This window comes from Oreochromis niloticus, linkage group LG16 (assembly GCF_001858045.2).
Source record: "Oreochromis niloticus isolate F11D_XX linkage group LG16, O_niloticus_UMD_NMBU, whole genome shotgun sequence".
Taxonomy (NCBI): Eukaryota; Metazoa; Chordata; class Actinopteri; order Cichliformes; family Cichlidae; genus Oreochromis; species Oreochromis niloticus.
The window spans coordinates 370,253-390,299 of record NC_031987.2 but is presented as its reverse complement, the minus strand read 5'-3'; the positions used below and the strand labels follow the sequence as shown (position 1 = coordinate 390,299).

Here is a 20,047-nt window from a genome sequence, read left to right as displayed (position 1 = left end):
AAGATTATTTTTATTTTTCCAGTTAAGGAGGACCGTTTTCTTGGCAATGCATAGGGCTGTAAAAACAATGTGGGCTGTGTTTATTTCTGCAGTGACCTCATCCAAGTTGCCCAACAAACACACTAAAGGGGAGGCTGGAATGTTACATTTCAGACACTTTGATAAGTCTTCACATATCTCACGCCAAAACTTCTGCACTGGTGGACAGAACCAAAGGGCGTGGATGTAATTGTCTGGTGTATTGCCTTGACAGTGTGAGCAGTTGTTGGAAGATGTAAAGCCCATCTTGAACATCCGATGACCTGTATAGTGCACTCTATGTAGTATTTTGTATTGTATTAATTGCAGACTGGGATTTTTAATCAATTTAAAGGTTTTTAAGCATACCTGAGACCAGAAGTTTTGGTCTAAGCTTACTGATAAATCTGCTTCCCACTTTGCAATAGGAAGGGATATTGATTCATCTATTTTAGAAAGTGTTCTGTATATTTTAGATAATAATTTGGGGGATTTAAGAGTAAGAAAGTGTACCGCACTTGGTGGTGTTTGTAATTCAGCTTGACTGAGGTTAAATCTCTTTTTTACTATGGATTTAATTTGTTGATATTCTAAAAATCTTTTCTTGTTGATCCCATATTGTGTAGCTAGCCTGTCAAATGGAATAAATTCTGTTCCCTCTAATATATGTTCTAAGTATTTAATTCCTTTACAACTCCATTCTGGAAAATTAATCATATTATTGTTTTGTAATAGGTCAGGGTTGTTCCAGATAGGTGTACGTTTGCATGGGATTAATGAGGACGCTGTCATTTTTAGAAACTCCCACCATGCTGTCAGAGAAGAGCTGATGTTGATGCTTTTAAAGCATTCATGTCTTTTGATGTTTGAGCTGATAAATAGTAGGTCTGAAATTTCTAGATTATTACATAGTGCCTGTTCTACATCTAGCCAGGGCTCATCTAAGAAGGTGTGTTTAAACCATCTAGAGATGAACTGAAGCCTGTTGGCTAAAAAATAGTGATTAAAGTTAGGCAGATCTAATCCTCCTTTATCCTTGGTCCTTTGTAATGTTTTTAAGCTGATACGTGGGGGTTTGTCTTTCCAAAGGAATTTAGAAATACATGAGTCTAGAGATCTGAACCAATCTTGTGATGGCTTATTTGGGATCATTGAAAACAAATAGTTTATTTTTGGCAAGACCATCATTTTTATAGCGGCGACCCTTCCCATGAGTGATATGGGTAAAGATTTCCATCTAGCCAGATCGCTTTCTACTGTCTTTAAAAGCGGGATGTGATTTAATTTAGTTAATTCTGAAAGCTTAGGAGAGACATTAATACCTAAATATTTTATATTTCCAGATTGCAGTGGTGTAGGAGAAGAATTATGGAAGGAGCAATTAATCGGAAGAACTGTAGATTTTGACCAGTTAATTGAATAATCTGAGACTCTTGAGAAAGAATTTAATGTGTACTTTTAAAATCAATACATGTATTTACTGATCTTTCTTATCACAGAGATCACACACAGGCAGCACACAGGGAACAGGTTATCAGGAATGAAGTGTTCTTGGTGTGTTTGTCAGGAGACAGACTCTTACTGGCTATAAGGACGGCTACACAACCAGCACACACTCAACCACTGCTTTTACTACCACAACACAGCGGCCAGCTAGGGAAGGGTCACCCCACACAGCTGCTCCAGCATCTGGTCATATCCAGCCAGCACAGAGGCAACACACAGAAAGCAGCTGGTCTAGATAAAGTCATCCTGCACAGACCAGAACGCAGAGGTTACCACCATCTTTAACTACAGTCTGCTGTCCCCACCTGTCATAAATCTGCCACAATCATTGCAGTACCAACGTACAGGCACCTGCCTTCATGTAGTTACCCCATCGTCCCTCTCCAGTCTGAAATCCTGCTGACTTAGCAGACACCAGCTGCAGTCCGCACAGCTCTCCACACGGTTTCAGCTTTTACAGTCATCACCCACAAACTGGTCCCAAAGCTGAGCTTAGATACTCAGTAAAAGACCCCAGAACATCCACTCATCCTGACCACTGGGACCCCACGATGGGGGGGGGGGTGTCTCTCCAGACCCCTCCTCCACCCCCTATTCACACAACCCACAGCATCATCAGCTGATGATCGCCAGGTGTCACAGGACCGCTATCAACAATGATGACATAATAGTGTGAGCACAGGAGTCCTTAAACACTACAAAACCCAAAGACAGTCTTACATGAACAGGAAGGAAGTAGAGAGGGTGGCTGGTCTCACCTGGGCCGCACACATCTCCCATCAGGTGAGACCAGCAAAGGCTCCTCCTCCTGAGGATGTTAACGCACACTCATCTCCCTGATCTCCTGCTGACAAGCCTTTATTGGGGGGCGAGGACAGGACAGCGTGTCATTGGATACTCTCAGTGATATTTACACTGGCTGCCCCCCCCTCCATCCTGGGCGTCGCCTGTTTGCCCCCATCATCTCAGAGGAGATACACATCAATCAAAACCAGACGTCACAGAAAAAGGTTTCACTAAACCAGAACCAGTGATATGCTTTAGTCAGGCCTATTCTATTCTATTCATACATCCACTGTTGTCTTTTTTAAAACTCTTTGGTTTTCCTGCCTCCTGGTTGAAGAAATGTGACTTTGTTCATTAATCACATGTACTGTACCTTTCTTTGAGAGATTTCAGATCTTTGTTATTTTCTTCTACAGCAGATCTGTGGAATAAAACAAAGGAAAATATCATTTCAGAAACTGCAGACTGATCTAAATTTGTCAGTGGCTGAAACATGTGGCTCATGCTGGGTTTACAGCAGAAAGCTGTATCATCCTACAGCAAATTCAAAGCTCGGTGTCTTCACTAAAATCATTTCTAAAAGTACCTTGTCTGGTCATGTTTCACTCCCATCTCTGTGATTCTGTTTAAAACATCACAATAATGTCAGTAAGGTGTATTTTTGATGTTTCTTCATGTTGGATTTCACACTCTTGGATGGATCGGTGTATTTAAGTCAAATCCCAGTACCTGTCGTGGAGCATTTTAATTTCTTTTTCTTTTTCATTCAGAGCAGATCTGTGGAAACAAACATGCAAGACTCACTCATTTCATCAGTCCATAAAACCTTAGAAAAATCAGTCTTGAGATATTTCTTGGCCCAGTCTTGACGTTTCAGCTTGTGTGTCTTGTTCAGTGGTGGTCGTCTTTCAGCCTTTCTTACCTTGGCCATGTCTCTGAGTATTGCACACCTTGTGCTTTTGGGCACTCCAGTGATGTTGCAGCTCTGAAATATGGCCAAACTGGTGGCAAGTGGCATCTTGGCAGCTGCACGCTTGACTTTTCTCAGTTCATGGGCAGTTATTTTGCGCCTTGGTTTTTCCACACGCTTCTTGCGACCCTGTTGACTATTTTGAATGAAACGCTTGATTGTTCGATGATCACGCTTCAGAAGCTTTGCAATTTTAAGACTGCTGCATCCCTCTGCAAGATATCTCACTATTTTTGACTTTTCTGAGCCTGTCAAGTCCTTCTTTTGACCCATTTTGCCAAAGGAAAGGAAGTTGCCTAATAATTATGCACACCTGATATAGGGTGTTGATGTCATTAGACCACACCCCTTCTCATTACAGAGATGCACATCACCTAATATGCTTAATTGGTAGTAGGCTTTCGAGCCTATACAGCTTGGAGTAAGACAACATGCATGAAGAGGATGATGTGGACAAAATACTCATTTGCCTAATAATTCTGCACTCCCTGTACCAGGGGTGCTCAATCCCAGTCCTCGAGAGCTACTGTCCTGCAGCTTTTAGATGCATCCCTACTCCAACACAGCTGAATCAAATAGTTGGATTACCAATTCGGCATGCCATCAAGTCTGGCAAAGGCCTGATAACGAGCCATTCATTTGATTCAGGTGTGCTGGAACAAGGACACATCTAAAAGCTGCAGGGCAGTAGCTCTCGAGGACTGGGATTGGGCACCCCTGCCCTGTACTGTTAAAACAACACAGACAGGTTAGTCCACATAAATCCTGACAGAACAGATTTATTCTGAAAATCACAGAGCAGAAAGACTTAACAAAATTAAAGTTCTTTTATTTGAGCATTAGCACGCTCTTGTATCAGTTATCCTTCAGAACAAACAGAGTATACAGCATATATGTGTTTTAGCACTCCTCAGGAACAACGGCTCAATTCTACGGCTAATTTGCAAAATAATACAAATACAGGTGAGACAGGAAGATGTACTTATTAGATGAACAGTACCAAACTCTGAGGGATTTGATTTCCTCCTTTACTTGTTCCAGTGCAGAACTGTGGAGTGAAACATGAAAAAGATCTCACACGACTGTTACTGTTACCCTCTGAGCTGGTGCTGACCGCTTTGGTAATATGTTCCAGTTTGGTTTCTTTCACGCTCTGGTCATTCTCAGGCGTGAGCTTTAGCTTTATTGTATTTTATATTTTGATTTTAGACTTCTGGTTGCCTGTTTAGATGGTTTGTTGTTCCCGTGCCAGCTTTAAATCCGTGCTCTTGGTCTTTTAATGTACTCTTGCCTTTAGGCCTGTCACTGTTCTCTGTCCTTCTCTGGCTCTGTTTCCTCGAAAAGCGAAGAGCGGAGACTCTGAGCAGCCTGACTCTGGCCTCCCGCACGTGATGCATAGAAATCACATCATATATCATAGATGATAGATAGAAAGCAGAGATGTTGACAGCGACACACTGAGAGCAGATGTGTGTGAGCACACAGAGCAGAGATCTGAGCGAGAGCACTTTTTTACATGCAGCAACGAATTTTATTTGGTCAAAATAATTTTCTGCTCAAAATGCACGATTTGTACTTGCAAATTTTTCTACATCGTTCACAAAAATAACAGCATATGTTCCTGTCCAGGTGTTTTCGTACAGGTCATAGGAATGAGAAGAGCCTCGTTACAAATCCAAATCCTGGAACATTCAGACATTTGAGACCTGCGGCTAATAATTCAGGTTAAACCCTCAACGAGTCGTGACGTAAAGGTTTTCATACATGCAAAATATTCTCTTCACTTTCTTCATTTTGTGTCTCAGAATATTCTGTGTTTTATTTTTATAAATGCATTTATCATTTAGAAACTGTTACTAGTTGTCTTTTTCAGTGTGGTCAAACACAGGACTTTGAATTGATTTAATTCATATTTTAACTAAACAGCACTCTGATGTTTCGATCCCAAATTATACATCTCAATTCACTTTATGATCAGAAATATGACAATATTAAAAATAATAATAATAATAATAATAATGATAAATAATAATAAAATGTGAAAATTTCAGGCTTTTATCTTTTATAGTTTATTCTTGGTCAAACGTGGGCTCAGAAAGTGGTCGGTGGATCATTTTCCAGTATTTGATACGTAACTAAAGTTTCAGAGGTCATTATAAACGTTCAGTCTTTGGAGATGGTCAAGTGATGACTGAGATGGAGTGATCCTGTTTCTGATTGGTGGATCCATATTGGGATGTTGTTAAAAAGCAGGACCTCATCTTATCTGCAAACAATGTTGATAAAAGCACTCATGGATTTTCAAAATAAAAGCTGAAAGATCATTACAGACGCATTGCTGTGAGCTCTTCCAGCTCCTTCATCTGCTCCTTTGGTTGGGGTTAACCAATGATCCTGCTTTGTGACCACAGGAAAGAGAGACAAAGAAACAATCCCACTGAGGTTAATCAGGAAGTGCACAGCCTGATGGGAATCTGCTGCTGCTTTATGGAAAAGGCCGTCTACTATCAGAGGTTACAGTATGTTGAATGAACGTGTCAGAAGAGCGTTTACCTTGACCCGAGATGTTCCATCTCAGCCGTCCTGTTCCCTAAACACAATTAGACTATACACCTTTTGAGCGAGAGTCACAAGTTCGATTCCTACTTAATCTCCAGTAAGGGTCCTGACTAGGCCCCCCCATGCTAAAAGAAAAAAAAAACAAAACTGGAATGGCACGGCTCCGTCTGCAGCTCGGACGCAAGCTTTTATGATTCTGTACGTGACAAATAAAGTTTGGCTGACTTTAGTCTCAGTTATGAATCTTTTTAAACAATCATCCTGAGTGATGAATGCTTCCATGTTTTGGACCGGCTGCTATTATTCTGAGGAGAAAATCATTGTGTGTTATGTTTATGTAAATTCTCACTGCAACAATAATGAGGATAAAATGATGAACACAGTTTCTAATCAATAGTTATGAGGAGTTGTGCCAAAAGAGTCTTTCAGCTATTCAGTTTGAGAAAATGTTGGCAACTCTGAATCTAAAGTTTTCCCATTATTTAAAATTCTGTCACTATGGTCGTACATGATGCAGGTGAGTAGACTGGGTGTTTGGGCTCAGCCGTGTCATTGGAGCCGAGCACTGTAACAATGCCCAAAACTAACCAATCAGAAGAAACGTAACATAATACATTTACTGCAGTACTTCACTACTACAGGTTTAATGTACTTTATTTAAGTAGTTCCAAGTTTTACTTTCGACTGCAGAATAAATATATTTATTTTATTTTATTTCAGATACGTTAAAAACACGGTGATTATTTTACACCGCAATCAGCCGTTGCACTATTAAACAGAAGACCCTCAGCTCTGAGAGTCGTTCCACTTTGCGTTTGATGAAATTATGATCTCACTCATGTTGTTGACTTTGTCGAGCACAAACACTGAAACCTACAAATAATTTAGTCCTTTTGTTTTCTTGTCTGATGTATTTACCTGAAGTTGTCCTTCGTTATTTGCTGCCGTTCTCGTTGTCCTCTCCGCTGTGAGTGTGGTTCCATAAAACTGCTGAAGTGGCTTTTATGAGTGCTGGATTCTCAGTCTCCTGGTAGATAATCAGTGCACGTTGACCTCTGCATACAGTGGGTATGTTTTCACTATGTCCACTGGAGGTGCACAGATAGGATCTCATTTAGACTCCATGAAAAGCCTTCAGTTAATCCAAAATGCTGCAGCAAGAGTCCTGACAGGGACTAGAAAGAGAGAGCAGATTTCTCCTGTATTGGCTTCCCTTCATTGGCTTCCTGTTAAATCCAGAATTCAAAATCCTGCTCCTCACATACAAGGTCTTAAAATCAGGTTTAAAACTTTCCTTTTTGCTAAAGCATATAGTTAGGGCTGGACCAGGTGACCCTGAATCCTCCCTTAGTTATGCTGCAATAGGTGTAGGCTGCTGGGGGATTCCCATGATGCACTGGGTGTTTCTTCCTCACTCACTATGCGCTAATAGACCTCTCTGCATCGAATCATATCTGTTATTAATCTCTGTCTCTCTTCCACAGCATGTCTTTATCCTGTTTTCCTTCTCTCACCCCAACCGGTCGCAGCAGATGGCCCCACCCCTCCTTTGAGCCTGGTTCTGCTGGAGGTTTCTTCCTGTTAAAAGGGAGTTTTTCCTTCCCACTGTCGCCAAAGTGCTTGCTCATAGGGGGTTGTCAGGTGGGAGTAACGTGTTATGCTGCTATTATTTGATGCTATTTTTTATGATCATTATTACTATTCCATTAATTATTAATATTGATAGTGCATTTAGATGTTTAAACATATTGGCACCCAATTAAGCTTTTATTACAAGTCCAGTGAGAACCACTTTAAACTGTTGAGTTGAATCTATAATTTTAAAGGCTTTTGAATGTTTTTATATTCTTACACTGAAGTCTTCAGTGGGTGAGAAACTGAGCTGCAGGGACAGGAAATATACTCTGTGCCAAAATAAGACAGGAAGTTACATGTTTTTGAAGTTGCATGCTTTGCAAAAGTGAAACTGAAAGCAGAGCCTGAGTGCAAGTTAAGAGCAGGGTGTTTTATTATGCATTTATATTTTTGATTAAGCTTTAAGTAGTTGTATTAGATTGGAACATTTGTTTTATATATTTTACATATAAGTCAAGATCAGTACACACAGGATAGCCTTAGCCTGGTTGCTTAAGCTGAGGTCAATTAAGGTGCAGCGTGAGGATCACACATGTACAGACATACACACATACACACACATAGTTTCAGTTGTGTACGTGCTGGCCTTCTGTCTGGTGGAAAGGTTACAAGGTTAAGCTGATGAAGTGAAGGGTGAAATAAAGGACAGCACACACACACCCACACACACACAGTATTAGACTCATTTATATAGGTAAGAGTTTAATCATGTTTTGCTTGCAACTGCAAAGTTGTGCCTGCCTATGTGACAGTTTGTGCAGAACGTGGGCCTGATGTTCCAGAAGATAAGCCTGGGCAGGATGGTGACAGGAAGCACCTGGGTTCGAGCCGAAGACAATGTTCTTTTTTAAACTGTGTTCAAAGTTAACTGAACGTTTGTGGTTTTGGATTGACGTATGCTGTATTGAGTCTGCCTGGCAACAGGCAGACTGCCAACCCTATAAAGTCTTTGTTCTGACTATTGTAAGACAGTTCAACACTGAAATCTGCACAAGTGTTGGACTCCACATGTGTGTGCATTAAAATCTTTGTCTAATTGCACCAGGCCGGATCTGGGGTTATTATTTTTGGATTCCTCCTCAATATCTGAACCTTAACAGGGTCATATGATTGTTGGGTTTTTCTCTGTATCTACTGTACAATATAAAGCGCCTTGAGGCGACTGCTGTTGTGATTTGGCACTATATAAATAAAATTGAATTGAATTGAATTGAATTACAGGGCCAGAGTTGACCAACTCTCTGGTTGGGGTCCTGTGCCAATTTCATAAAGGTCCAGTTGCAGTGATGTGTGACATTGAATGCATGTTTCATCAATTCAGAGTCGGAGAGGAAGATCAAGATTACTTTCACTTCTTGTGGTGGGACAATGGAGATCTCATCTCTACTCCATCTGTCTATCGCATGCGCGTACCCCTGTTTGGAGTTGCTTCTTCCCCTGCCTGTGCGGACTTTGGTCTCAAGTATATTGCTGCACAAGGTCAAGGCAAGTTCAGCGAAGCTACCATAAGGTTCATTGAGCGAAACTTTTATCTGGACGATGATCTTATCAGTTTCCACTCAGAAAAAGAGGCAATTCGTTTGGTAAAGGAAGCAAAGGAACTTTGCAGCACAGGACGCTTGCGACTTCACAAGTTTGTTTTAAATAGTAAGCAAGTACTTAATGCGCTGCCGGAAGAAGATTGTGCAGAAACAGTAAGAAAAGACTTATCATTGTGCGAGCAACGGATTGAAAGAGTCCTAGGTGTCAAATGGTGCATCGACTCAGATCATTTCCAGTTTCGAGTAGTTGTGAATGAGCGTCCACTTTCCAGAAGAGGAGTGTTGTCCACTGTAGCCTCTATTTACTATCCACTTGGCTTTGTGGCACTTTTTGTTCTACTTGGGAAGCAGATACTATAACAAATGTGTCATGAGAAAGCAGATTGGGACAAACCACTCTCAAGCGATCTGAAGTCGCGGCGGGAGTCCAGGTTGTTGGATGTAAAAAATCTAGCGGATGTCAAAATTGACAGATGTTACGTGCCAAGAGATTTTCAAACAGTTCAGAAGTACGAGCTTCACCATTTCTCAGATGCCAGTGTTTCAGGGTATGGTGTTTGTACATACCTGAGAGCTGCCAGTGAACCAGGACAAGTCCACTGCTCTCTTGTCTTTGCCAAGTCCAGAGTAGCACCCACAAAAGTTACTACGGTGCCAAGATTGGAGTTGTCTGCAGCAGTTGTAGCAGTGCGTATTAGTGACATGCTCAAGGCAGAGGTGGAGCTAGAAAATGCTCAAGAATTCTTCTGGACAGATTCTCAAGTTGTCCTGGGATATACCAACAACGATGCGAGACATTTCCATGTTTTCATTGCAAATCGCATTTAGCGTATTAAGGAAAGTGTTACACACTGAAGGACGACAGGGTTCATTCAGGTGCACATGAAGATTTATTGTGCTGAAACACAGTAAAACAGTTCGGTGTTACTGGCGGCTTCCATTGTAATAACTGGCCTGCGTTACTTTGTAGCGTTACATGTAATGGCCATGTACTAATCAGCCCTTAACACACAGAGAAAATGACCAGTAAACAACAGACAACATAACATGTACTGGCTGGTCTATTTCCTATAACTTTAACTGAAACCAGCTAACAGTTTCCCTTTCACATTACTGATGTAACAACGCGGTTACAGAGATTGATACAGGAGGCTAACATCGCTTAGCTAGCGCACAAACGTTACTAGGATTACCCACAGATAACGTGAAACAACTCCCTTATTCCCTCACATTAAACACCATATAAACACGAATTACACTCCAACATGTTAAATAAGCATCAACTCTACATAAATGTATGTAGTGCTTGTATATCGCTCTCACCTGAAACACAGTAAAACAGTTCGGTGTTACTGGCGGCTTCCATTGTAATAACTGGCCTGCGTTACTTTGTGAGAGATTATTTTGCCAGTTACCTATTTGGCTGAGCCGCCACTGCCACCTACTGGCGAAACTAAATATCGCCCTAACTTCACATCAGGTGGGAGCAAATGAGCTTTTCGCTCTGTGTTATGATGCAAACTATTGTAACAACAAATAGCAAAAAAAGATGATGGGGGGGGGCACGAACACATAAGGAACACATCTAAGACTTGTTCTTAATGCTCAAAATACTCAGGGTGCCACAAAAGCACTCAACCAATGCAATGGAAGTTTGTGGTATCAGATGTCAATCCAGCTGACCATGGGTCGCACGGACTGAAGGCCAAAGACCTCATTACCTCCAACTGGTTTAGCGGTCCAAGTTTTCTTTGGCAAGAGAAACTTCCCCACAGAGAAGTCAAGGTGGGAAAACTTGATGCAGAGGATCCAGAAGTACGCAAAGCTGTTGCATTCCATACAACTACGGAAACAGATTCTTTGGCAGAACATTTTCTGAAATTCTCCAGTTGGTCAAGGTTGGTCAAAGCTATTGCAAGACTTCTCAGATTTGTGAAAGAGTTTAAGGGCTTGGAAAGGAGAAGGCAATAAAGTCACTAACCTTGAAGAAAGGAAAGAAGCAGAGCTTACAATCATATCCATTGTACAAAGATCAGTCTTCTGCAAGGAAATCAAAGCACTTCAAACGCGAAAGGATCTACCCAAGGACAGAACAAATAGACTCTATCGACTTAATCCCTTCTTGGATGAGAAGGATGTTCTTAGAGTGGGAGGTAGATTAGAGATTAGAGGTAGACTACAACTGTATTAAGTGCAGGAAATTCAGACGTCGAGCAGAAGAGCAAAAGATGGCAAGCCTACCAAGTGAGAGAATGGAGACAACTCCTCCCTTCACATATTGTGGGATGGATTGTTTCGGCCCGTTCTACATTAAAGGAGGAAGAAAAGAACTGAAACGTTACGGGCTTCTATTTACCTGTCTATGCTCTCGTGCAGTGCACATAGAGCTACTCGATGATATGTCAACCAACGCTTTTTCTAAACTCACTGCGTTCTTTCATCACTTTACGTGGAAATGTACGTCAGTTGCAATCAGATCAAGGCACCAATTTTGTTGGAGCCAGACGTGAGTTCCTGGAAGCAGTAAAGGAAATGGATCAGGAAAGTCTGAAGCAACTAGGCTGCGAGTTCGTGATGAATCCTCCCTCCCGCCAGTCATGTGGGTGGAGCCTGGGAAAGACAAATTTGTACGATCCAAAGTGTATTGACATCCATTCTGGATCAGTCATCCAGATCATTGGACAGTTCATCTCTAAGAACCTATCTTTATGAAGTGATGGCGATAGTTAACAGCAGACCTATCACCCCACATTTACTCAACGATCCTACTGGACCTCAGCCACTTACACGTAAACTTCTGTTGACCATGAAGTCGTCAGTAATACTGCCACCACCAGGAGACTTTGTAAAGGATGATTTGTATCTTCGCAAAAGATAGCGTAGAGTCCAGTACTTGGCCAATGAATTTTGGCACAGATGGAAGAAAGAGTATTTAGTGAGCCTACAACAAAGACAAAAGTGGCACAAAACAAACAGAAATGGAAAGGTCAATGACATAGTGATCGTACAAGATGACCAAGCATCAAGAAACGACTGGAAGTTGGCCAAAGTTGTTGCCATACACCCGAGTGAAGATGGATGTATACGCAAAGTACAACTGTTAATGAGTGACACATTGTTAGATGACCATGAAAAGAGACTGAGTAAACCAGTTCTACTTGACAGACCTATACACAAGACTGTGACACTATTAGAAGCAGATTAGTTTACATTTCATAAGTTCATGTGTGGAAATCACAAGTGATTTGGTGGGAGTGTAGCTGCCGTCATAGCCAACTCTCGCATTTAATTTATTTATTTAGGACAGTGCATGTTAATGAACATAAATGTAAAAAAATTACATGAATGTAAACATACCAGATTATAGCCAAGGGCTAATTTCCATCTGTTGTCCATAAAACATAAAAAAATAGACATAATAATTCATAAAAAATTCATAATTCATTCATAATAAAAAGTCCATCACCAAACTCACACATACACACCATTCTATTCCCAAATAAAACATTAAAACTATACAACTTATACATGATCACACTCTTGATTTGTCCATAACCAGTTTTTAACCTGTGCCTTAAACAAGTTGAATGTCGAGCATTCTCTAATGGATTGAGGAAGACTGTTCCACAGATGGCCACCCTTGACAGAGAGGACGTTCTGCCCAAATGCTGTCCGTCTGTGGGGTATAAACAAGTCTCCTCGGGTTGTAGCTCGAGTGGTCCTGTCTGAGCTTTCTTTATGCCTAATGAACTGCTTTAGTGGTGGTGGAACAAGGGAGTGTAACACTTTATATATTAAACACACTCTTTTAAGTTTCACTAAGTTATTGAAGTTCAGTAATTTATGTTTTTTTAACACATGACAGTGATGGTGGGAAGTCAGTTTTTGTCAAGTAGTTTTAAACTTCTTTTATAAATGTTTTCAATAGTTTTAAGTGTTGTTGGACAAGCAAGTGACCAGGACGTCAAACAATAGTCCATATGAGAGATGATCATTGAGTAAAAATAAGTTTTTGCAACATTCATATTTAAATTATTACGCATATGATTAAAATTTCGATTATTAAATTTAAGTACCTGGGACACTTTATTTATGTGACTCTTGAAGGATAATGTTGGGTCTAGAATGACCCCAAGATATTTAAATTCTGGAGCTAATTCAAGCTCTACTCCATCCAGAAATATGTTTGACTGCTTCAAGTTTAAGGGGCGTTTTGAAAAATACATACAGACAGTTTTTGAGGTGTTCAACATTAGGCATGAGTCCTCCAGCCAGCTATGCATTAATGCTAAAGCAGCTGTAAGATCTTTTGGACACTAAGACACTACCTGCTGGACACTATTTGCTTACGTATATATAACTGCATCATCCGCATACATTTGAGTAAATATATTTGGACAGACTTCAGGTAAGTTATTGATAAGAAGAGAGAACAATAAGGGCCCAAGAACAGATCCTCGAGGAACCCCTGTATCAGTCTAAATATGGAGATTTAACCCCGTCCAACACCACACACTGTTTCCTGTGTGAGAGATATGAGGCAAACCACTGAAGAGCCTGACTGGAGATATTAAACTGAGTCAATCTGGACAACAATATCTGATGGTTTACAGAGTCGAAAGCCTTCTTCAGATCTAAAAATACAGCTCCAACACAGGGACTCTTGTTCAGCAAGCTCTTCAAGTTCTCCACTAACATACACAGGGCAGTATCTGTGGAGAGATGTGCCCGAAAGCCAAACTGCAATGGATGCAATGAGGGTTGGGTGTTTTCTAGGTGAGCAGTGAGGAGTTTAACCACCCACTTCTCAGCTATTTTAGATATGACCGGGAGTATGCTTATGGGGCGATAATTAGCCATGTCAGTCTTCACACCTGCTTTAAAAATTGGTGTAACTGCAGCAATTTTCCAATCTGTTGGAACAATGGAGTGTTCGAAAAACATATTCAAAACATGAGTTATTGGACGTACAAGCAAATCCATATGTTCCTTTAATAATAATGGATTGCATTTATATAGCGCTTTTCGGGGCCCTCAAAGCGCTGTACAATTCCACTATTCATTCACTCTCACATTCACACACTGGTGGAGGCAGCTACAGTTGTAGCCACAGCTGCCCTGGGGCAGACTGACAGAAGCGAGGCTGCCATATCGCGCCATCGGCCCCTCTGGCCATCACCAGTAGGCGGCAGGTGAAGTGTCTTGCCCAAGGACACAACGACCGAGCCAGGGCTCGAACTGGCAACCTTCCGGTTACAAGACGAACTGCCAACTCTTTGAGCCACGATCACCCACGATATTAACACAGGAAATTTGTGTTAATATTTAAGTTCATTTTATTAGATATTTAAGGTTGAAACAATAAGTAGTTGAAATATTAATAAATAAGAAATAAATAGTAATTTATGTTTCGTTCATTAGATTTATATGTTTATATGTGTTATTTGTGCTAATTGTGCAATCAGATAGGAACCTTTTCTAAAGTTCCCTCTGTTGTTGCTAAGAGGGCATTTTTTTGGCTGTCACACTCAGCAAGCTAATTATGAGACGAGCCACAAAGTTTGCATGTCGCTGTAGTGCTGCATTAATGATGTTAATGCAGCACTACAGTGGCAGACATCCAAGAAAGGGTCTCCAGTATGAAGAGTTGGACAGCACCAGGCCCTGATATGGTTCACACCTACTGGCTGAAGAAGCTGACTGCACTCCACGAGCGCCTGGCAGCACAAATGAACCAGCTGCTAGTTGACGAGAGACACCCAGAATGGCTAACCGAAGGCCGGACAGTCCTGATCCTCAAGGACCCCCAGAAGGGACCGGTCCCCTCCAACTACAGACCAATAACCTGCCTCAGCACCACGTGGAAGCTCCTGTCAGGCATCATAACAGCTAAGATGAACAGGCACATGGGTCAATACATGAGCGGGGCACAGAAAGGGATGGGCAAGAATAACAGAGGCGCAAAACACCAGCTACTGGTAGACCGAGCAGTCAGCCGAGACTGCAAGACCAGACTGACCAACCTGTGCACTGCCTGGATTGATTACAAGAAGGCCTATGACTCAATGCCCCACAGCTGGATATTGGAATGCCTAGAATTGTACAAGATCAACATGACCCTGAGAGCCTTCATCAGGAACTCAATGGGGATGATATTGAGCCCATAGCACAAGTCACCATCAAGTGCGGGATCTACCAAGGAGATGCTCTGTCCCCACTGCTGTTCTGCATAGGCCTGAACCCCCTCAGTGAGATCATTGACAAGACTGGCTACGGATACCGACTACGGAACGGAGCAGTTGTCAGCCACCTCCTGTACATGGATGACATCAAGTTGTATGCCAAGAGTGAACGAGACATCGATTCACTGATCCACACTACCAGGATATACAGCAATGACATTGGAATGTCATTCGGACTGGAGAAGTGTAGTCGGATGGTAACAAAGAGAGGGAAGGTAGTCAGAACTGAGGGGATCGAACTACCAGAAGGCAACATTGCAGACATAGAGGACAGTTACAAGTACCTGGGGATCCCACAAGTGAATGGGAACCATGAAGAGGCCGCTAGGAAAGCTGCAACCACCAAATACCTGCAGAGGGTCAGGCAAGTCCTGAGGAGTCAGCTGAACGGTAAGAACAAGATCCAGGCCATCAACACCTACGCCCTGCCCGTGATCAGGTACCCTGCTGGGGTAATAGGCTGGCCAAAGGAGGAGATAGAAGCCACTGACATAAAGACAAGAAAGCTCCTGACCATGCATGGAGGGTTTCACCCCAAGTCCAGCACCCTGAGGCTGTACGCTAAGCGGAAGTTAGGGCGCCGGGGACTGGTGAGTGTCAGCACCACAGTCCAGGATGAGACAAGAAACATCCACGAATACATCACGAAGATGGCCCCAACTGACAGCGTGCTCAGTGAATACCTCAGGCAGCATAAACCCAAGAAAGAGGAGGGAGACGAGGAACCATCATGGAAGGACAGGCCCCTGCACGGTATGTACCACCAGCAGATAGAGGAGGTGGCTGATATACAGAAATCCTACCAGTGGCTGGACAAAGCTGGACTGAAAGACAGCACAGAGGCACTAATCATGGCAGCACAGGAACAAGCACTGAGCACAAGATCCATAGAGGCTGGGGTCTATCACACCAGGCAAGACCCCAGGTGCAGGCTGTGTAAAGATGCCCCAGAGACAATCCAGCACATAACAGCAGGGTGCAAGATGCTAGCAGGCAAGGCATACATGGAACGCCATAACCAAGTGGCCGGCATAGTGTACAGGAACATCTGTGCCGAGTATAACCTGGAAGTCCCGAGGTCAAAATGGGAGATGCCCCCAAGGGTGGTGGAGAATGACCGAGCTAAGATCCTGTGGGACTTCCAGATACAGACGGACAAAATGGAGGTGGCTAACCAACCGGACATAGTGGTGGTAGACAAACAGAAGAAGACGGCCGTAGTGATCGATGTAGCGGTTCCGAATGACAGCAATATCAGGAAGAAGGAACACGAGAAGCTGGAGAAATACCAAGGGCTTAGAGAAGAGCTCGAGAGGATGTGGAGGGTGAAGGTAACGGTGGTCCCCGTGGTAATCGGAGCACTAGGTGCGGTGACTCCCAAGCTAGGCGAGTGGCTCCAGCAGATCCCGGGAACAACATCGGAGATCTCTATCCAGAAGAGCGCAGTCCTGGGAACAGCTAAGATACTGCGCAGGACCCTCAAGCTCCCAGGCCTCTGGTAGAGGACCCGAGCTTGAAGGATAAACCGCCCGTAGGGGCGTGCTGGGTGTTGTTTTTGTTTTTTTACATATATATATATATAATGTCCTGTCAGAAAATGAGCAGAGCATGTTCTGTTTTTCTATTGAATCTTTTTTACAGTGTATATTGTGGGTGCGGTACTTGTCTGTGAGTGAGCTCAGTTCGTCCTCTTGTTGTTCAGATCTGTGGAGTGAAATATGAAGAGTGAAGATGACCTCACACTGAATCCAACCATCAAGCATGAATCATTTCAGACAGATCAGAAATATGTTACCTTAGTTCATGTTTCTTCAGGATTTTAGAGAGGTCCATCTGAGCCATCCTGTTTGAAAGCATCAGAAAAGTGTAAATATGGTTAAACTAAAGCCCACAAACCCGACTACCTCTTACAGTCAAAGGAATGAAAGCTGGGATGGTCTCTGGCTGTATCACCACTAATACTCAGGAAAATATTCCAGTATCCATTTTTAAAGCTCGGACTTTTAAAACCTTTCATGTTGATGGACTGGTTTGCTTCTCCTAAAGCATTTTTACCTCGCCTTATCAATAGATGGCAGATGTCTACACGAAATGTTTTTCTGTTGTGGCAAACCTTCACTACCCAAACACAGTGTTGGGGAGTAACGGAATACATGTACCGCCGTTACGTATTTAGAATACAAAATATGAGTAACTGTATTCCGTTACAGTTACCGTTTAAAAAGGTGGTATTCAGAATACAGTTACTTTGTTGACATAAATGGATTACACGGCGGTACTTCCCTGTTTCATATTGTCGCGGGTCAGGACTGTTTGGGTTTGTTTGACAGCTGTGTTCTGTTGTTCCAGGCGGCAGCGTTATGGTTGCCATGGTTACAGGGTGACGCGCTCTCTCTCTGCGTGTTTCCTGGGTGAGAGAACGCTTTTTTGTTGTTGTGCTAAGCTAAAAGGCAGAATGCTACAGGCATAGCTCTAAAGAATGTAGCATCATGGGCAGTGTAGTCCGTGCTGCAGTGAGAATGGACTACCATACTCGTTATGTGTCTGTGAGCGAGGGAGGGAGAGAAAGGAAAAGTCCGAGCTGTCACGGAGCAAAAACGGGAGCTGGAAGCATGTAAATATAATAATAACCACTGCAGCCAAGAAGAGTGCCTGATGAGCCCAGCTGTAAGTAAGCTATTAAGACTCGACTGTACACTGTGTTCGTGTTTTCCTCCGGAAAAAAAGAAGTTCCATTGGAGCAGCCTTTCAACGCCTCTCTCTGTCTCTAGCTAGCAAAGTTGACCCAGACAACAAAGTAAAGCTAGTTTTCAGCTACGAGCCCGACACGGAACCCACCGTATTAGCCAGAGGTCCCTTTACTACGGTTCGGAGCCGCAGACCTTTAGTAACAGTAATAAATCACAGCAATAGGACATTCACGTAGTTGTAAACAGCACGATAATATATTAAGTAATCCAAAGTATTCAGAATACGTTACTCTCATTGAGTAACGTAACGGAATACGTTACAGAATACATTTTGGGGCATGTATTCAGTATTCTGTAATGGAATACATTTTAAAAGTAACCTTCCCAACACTGCCTAAACACATCAACAGTGACTGAAAACAAAAACAATGTGAAAATCAGATCATACCTGTGTTGTTGTTTCCCATCTCTGAAGTTGATCTCACGCAGCATGCTGACTTCTTCTCTGACTGCTGTCTCCAGCTCGGCCAGGGTCTCCTGAATCATAAACTGGTCACTGGTTACAGTCACAGCAGACCAGTCCTTCAGCTGGGGTTTATTGTAGGTAAGAGGGAGGACGTTCTCCAGGAAGCTGAAGGGGTCTCTGATGAGCGAAGCTTCATGAAGCTGCAGCTTCTTCTTCTTCATGTGTGTAATCTCTCCCTGCAGCTCATTAATAAAGCTTTCTGCCTCCGTCTCATTTATTTTCTGCTCAAACTCGATCGCCTCAGACAGTCTGGTGAACTCTGTCTTTATGTGCTGCACCAAAGTGGTCGTCACCTTCCTGCTGTACAATAACGCCTCTTCAGCTTTACTTCTGCTGGTCTTCACTGACTGTTGAACTTCCTGGATTTTCTGCTCATGCTCCTGGATCATCTGATCCATGCTGTTATTTTCTAATCTCAGCTGGGTTTTCCTCATTTCAGCCTCGTCCTCCAGACTCACTGTTTTATGTTTTTTATGGTCACCACATTTACAGGACCGACACAGAAACATTTGATCCAGTCTGTAGATCAGCTCCAAAGGCTCACTGTGATGCTGACACACTCTGCTCTCCAGGTTCTTAACTGGATCGATCAGCTTGTGTTTCTTCAAAGCTGAAATCCTCTGATGAGGCTCCAGATGTGTTTGACAGTAGGACACTAAACACATTAAACAGGACTTCAGGGCTCTGACCTGTGACGCTGCACACATGCTGCAGAGCACGTCTTCAGTTCCTGCTCGTTCAGCTGAACTCAAAAACATTTCTTGAACAGAATTTTTAACCTTTTCTGCCATTTCAGCAATGACAGGGTTAACCCGAAGCAATGGCCTGGTGTAAAACGTCTCTTTGCACAGTGGACATTGGAGTACAGACAGAGTGCTCCAGTACTCTGTGATACAGTCCAAACAGAAGTTGTGTCCACAGGGAATCGTCACAGGTTTAGTGAACACACTTAGGCAGATGGGACAACGAAGGCTGTCCTCAGACACTGACGCAGCAGCCATGTCTAACATACAGGGAGAGCTAATAATAACACATATTACAATTTCTATACTGTCACACATGCACATACAAGAAAGGTTAGAAAAATGCAACATTACCTTTGTATGAGCTGATCTCTCAGAGGTGTAAAGGACAGCTCTAAGCAGATGCCTCTTCACTTTCAGTTTCAGTTTCAGCTGTGAGTTAGTCTCCTCCCACTTCCTGATGCAGTAACCCTTTACAAGCTTCATTCACTCGTAACAACATTTAGAGCATCTTTCATTCAAATCAGGACAAGCCTAAAGGAAATGTGTCCCACACGTTAAACTAAAAGCCTATTTTGACTCTGATTCATGTTATTATAAATGGTCTGTATTTGTATAGCGCTTTCTAGTCCCTAAGGACCCCAAAGCGCTTTACACAACCTGTCATCCACCCATTCACACACCCATTCACACACTGGTGATGGCAAGCTACATTGTAGCCACAGCCACCCTGGGGCGCACTGACAGAGCGAGGCTGCCGGACACTGGCGCCACCGGGCCCTCTGACCACCACCAGTAGGCAACGGGTGAAGTGTCTTGCCCAAGGACACA

The 20,047-nt window shown here is 42.7% G+C and overlaps 1 protein-coding gene across 1 annotated transcript in view; it reads right to left on the bottom strand.

Moving 5' to 3' along the window:
* Window positions 1-19,642, bottom strand: part of LOC102077444 (E3 ubiquitin/ISG15 ligase TRIM25) — a 27,754-nt gene extending 8,112 nt beyond the window's left edge. Inside the window, exons 1-7 of the mRNA XM_025903988.1 lie at window positions 19,571-19,642; window positions 18,396-19,476; window positions 17,053-17,100; window positions 16,920-16,961; window positions 3,040-3,087; window positions 2,897-2,932; window positions 2,684-2,731 (exon numbers count right to left, since the gene is read on the bottom strand). Coding sequence (XP_025759773.1) covers window positions 2,684-2,731; window positions 2,897-2,932; window positions 3,040-3,087; window positions 16,920-16,961; window positions 17,053-17,100; window positions 18,396-19,474 — 1,301 coding nt within the window. The 5' untranslated portion in view covers window positions 19,475-19,476; window positions 19,571-19,642. The remainder of the gene's footprint in view (window positions 1-2,683; window positions 2,732-2,896; window positions 2,933-3,039; window positions 3,088-16,919; window positions 16,962-17,052; window positions 17,101-18,395; window positions 19,477-19,570) is intronic.
* Window positions 19,643-20,047: the final 405 nt, after the last annotated feature.